The sequence below is a fragment of the Penaeus monodon genome, chromosome 24 (assembly GCF_015228065.2).
Source record: "Penaeus monodon isolate SGIC_2016 chromosome 24, NSTDA_Pmon_1, whole genome shotgun sequence".
In the NCBI taxonomy this organism is placed as follows: domain Eukaryota; kingdom Metazoa; phylum Arthropoda; class Malacostraca; order Decapoda; family Penaeidae; genus Penaeus; species Penaeus monodon.
The window spans coordinates 29068008-29068785 of record NC_051409.1 but is presented as its reverse complement, the minus strand read 5'-3'; the positions used below and the strand labels follow the sequence as shown (position 1 = coordinate 29068785).

The 778-nt window shown below is 37.7% G+C and overlaps 1 protein-coding gene across 1 annotated transcript in view; it reads right to left on the bottom strand.

Annotated features, from left to right (window-relative positions):
* The window catches only part of LOC119588708 (transformer-2 protein homolog alpha-like), a gene marked incomplete in the record, with an annotated part of 51250 nt that overhangs the window by 1744 nt on the left and 48728 nt on the right, over window positions 1–778 (bottom strand). The window contains 1 exon segment of the mRNA XM_037937345.1: window positions 203–345. Within this exon segment, the coding sequence (XP_037793273.1) occupies window positions 203–345 (143 nt within the window).

Sequence of the window (778 nt, the reverse complement as noted above, 5' to 3'; positions counted from 1 at the left end):
TTTTCTAATGGAATTGGAATAATGACATATTCCACTCCCCCCCCCCCTTTTAAAACTTAAAAATACAGAAAATCACAAATACAAGATAAAGTTCAATGCTCCAGTGAACATCCACACCACACGCCTACACCTGACAGTATGAGCTATGAGAGAGAGGATGAAAGAGGACCTATCCAAACAAAACACTTGGTGGAAGACTTACGTGGAGAATAGGAGCGAGATCTGGACCTATCGTAGCGATCGTACTTGTCATAAGCACGGTCATACCTATCATAGCGGTCATGGTATTGAGGCCTGTCGTAGCGGTCATAGCCTCTGTCGTAGCTCCTGTCCCCGCGGTCATACCTGGAAGAGTGGAGTGTGTGCTTGCTGTTACATGTCCAAGAAAATATAGGTGGCTTTGCTAATGAGAAAAAAGATGTATACATCTTTAGTAAATACCTTATTTTCTATTTTTTTCTTCTTCTAATTTTCCTTTTTTCTAAGATGATACTATCCTGATAAAAACAGACTGACAAGAGAATTCTAAGACGAAGGGGAGCACAATGATGGATTCATTAAGAAATAATAATAACTTTGTAAAAAAATAATTAATGAGTAACTAATAAAAGACAGCATAACAAATTTGCAACATCACTGTCAACTGTACATTTTTTGGTGGGAAATGCAGACAACGCAAATCATTATTTATATATTTTAACAGTTTTCCCAGGAGCTGCATAATGGGTCCTCCAAATGCGATTAACAATTAAATTTCGTCTCTAAAGTCATTTGCGAC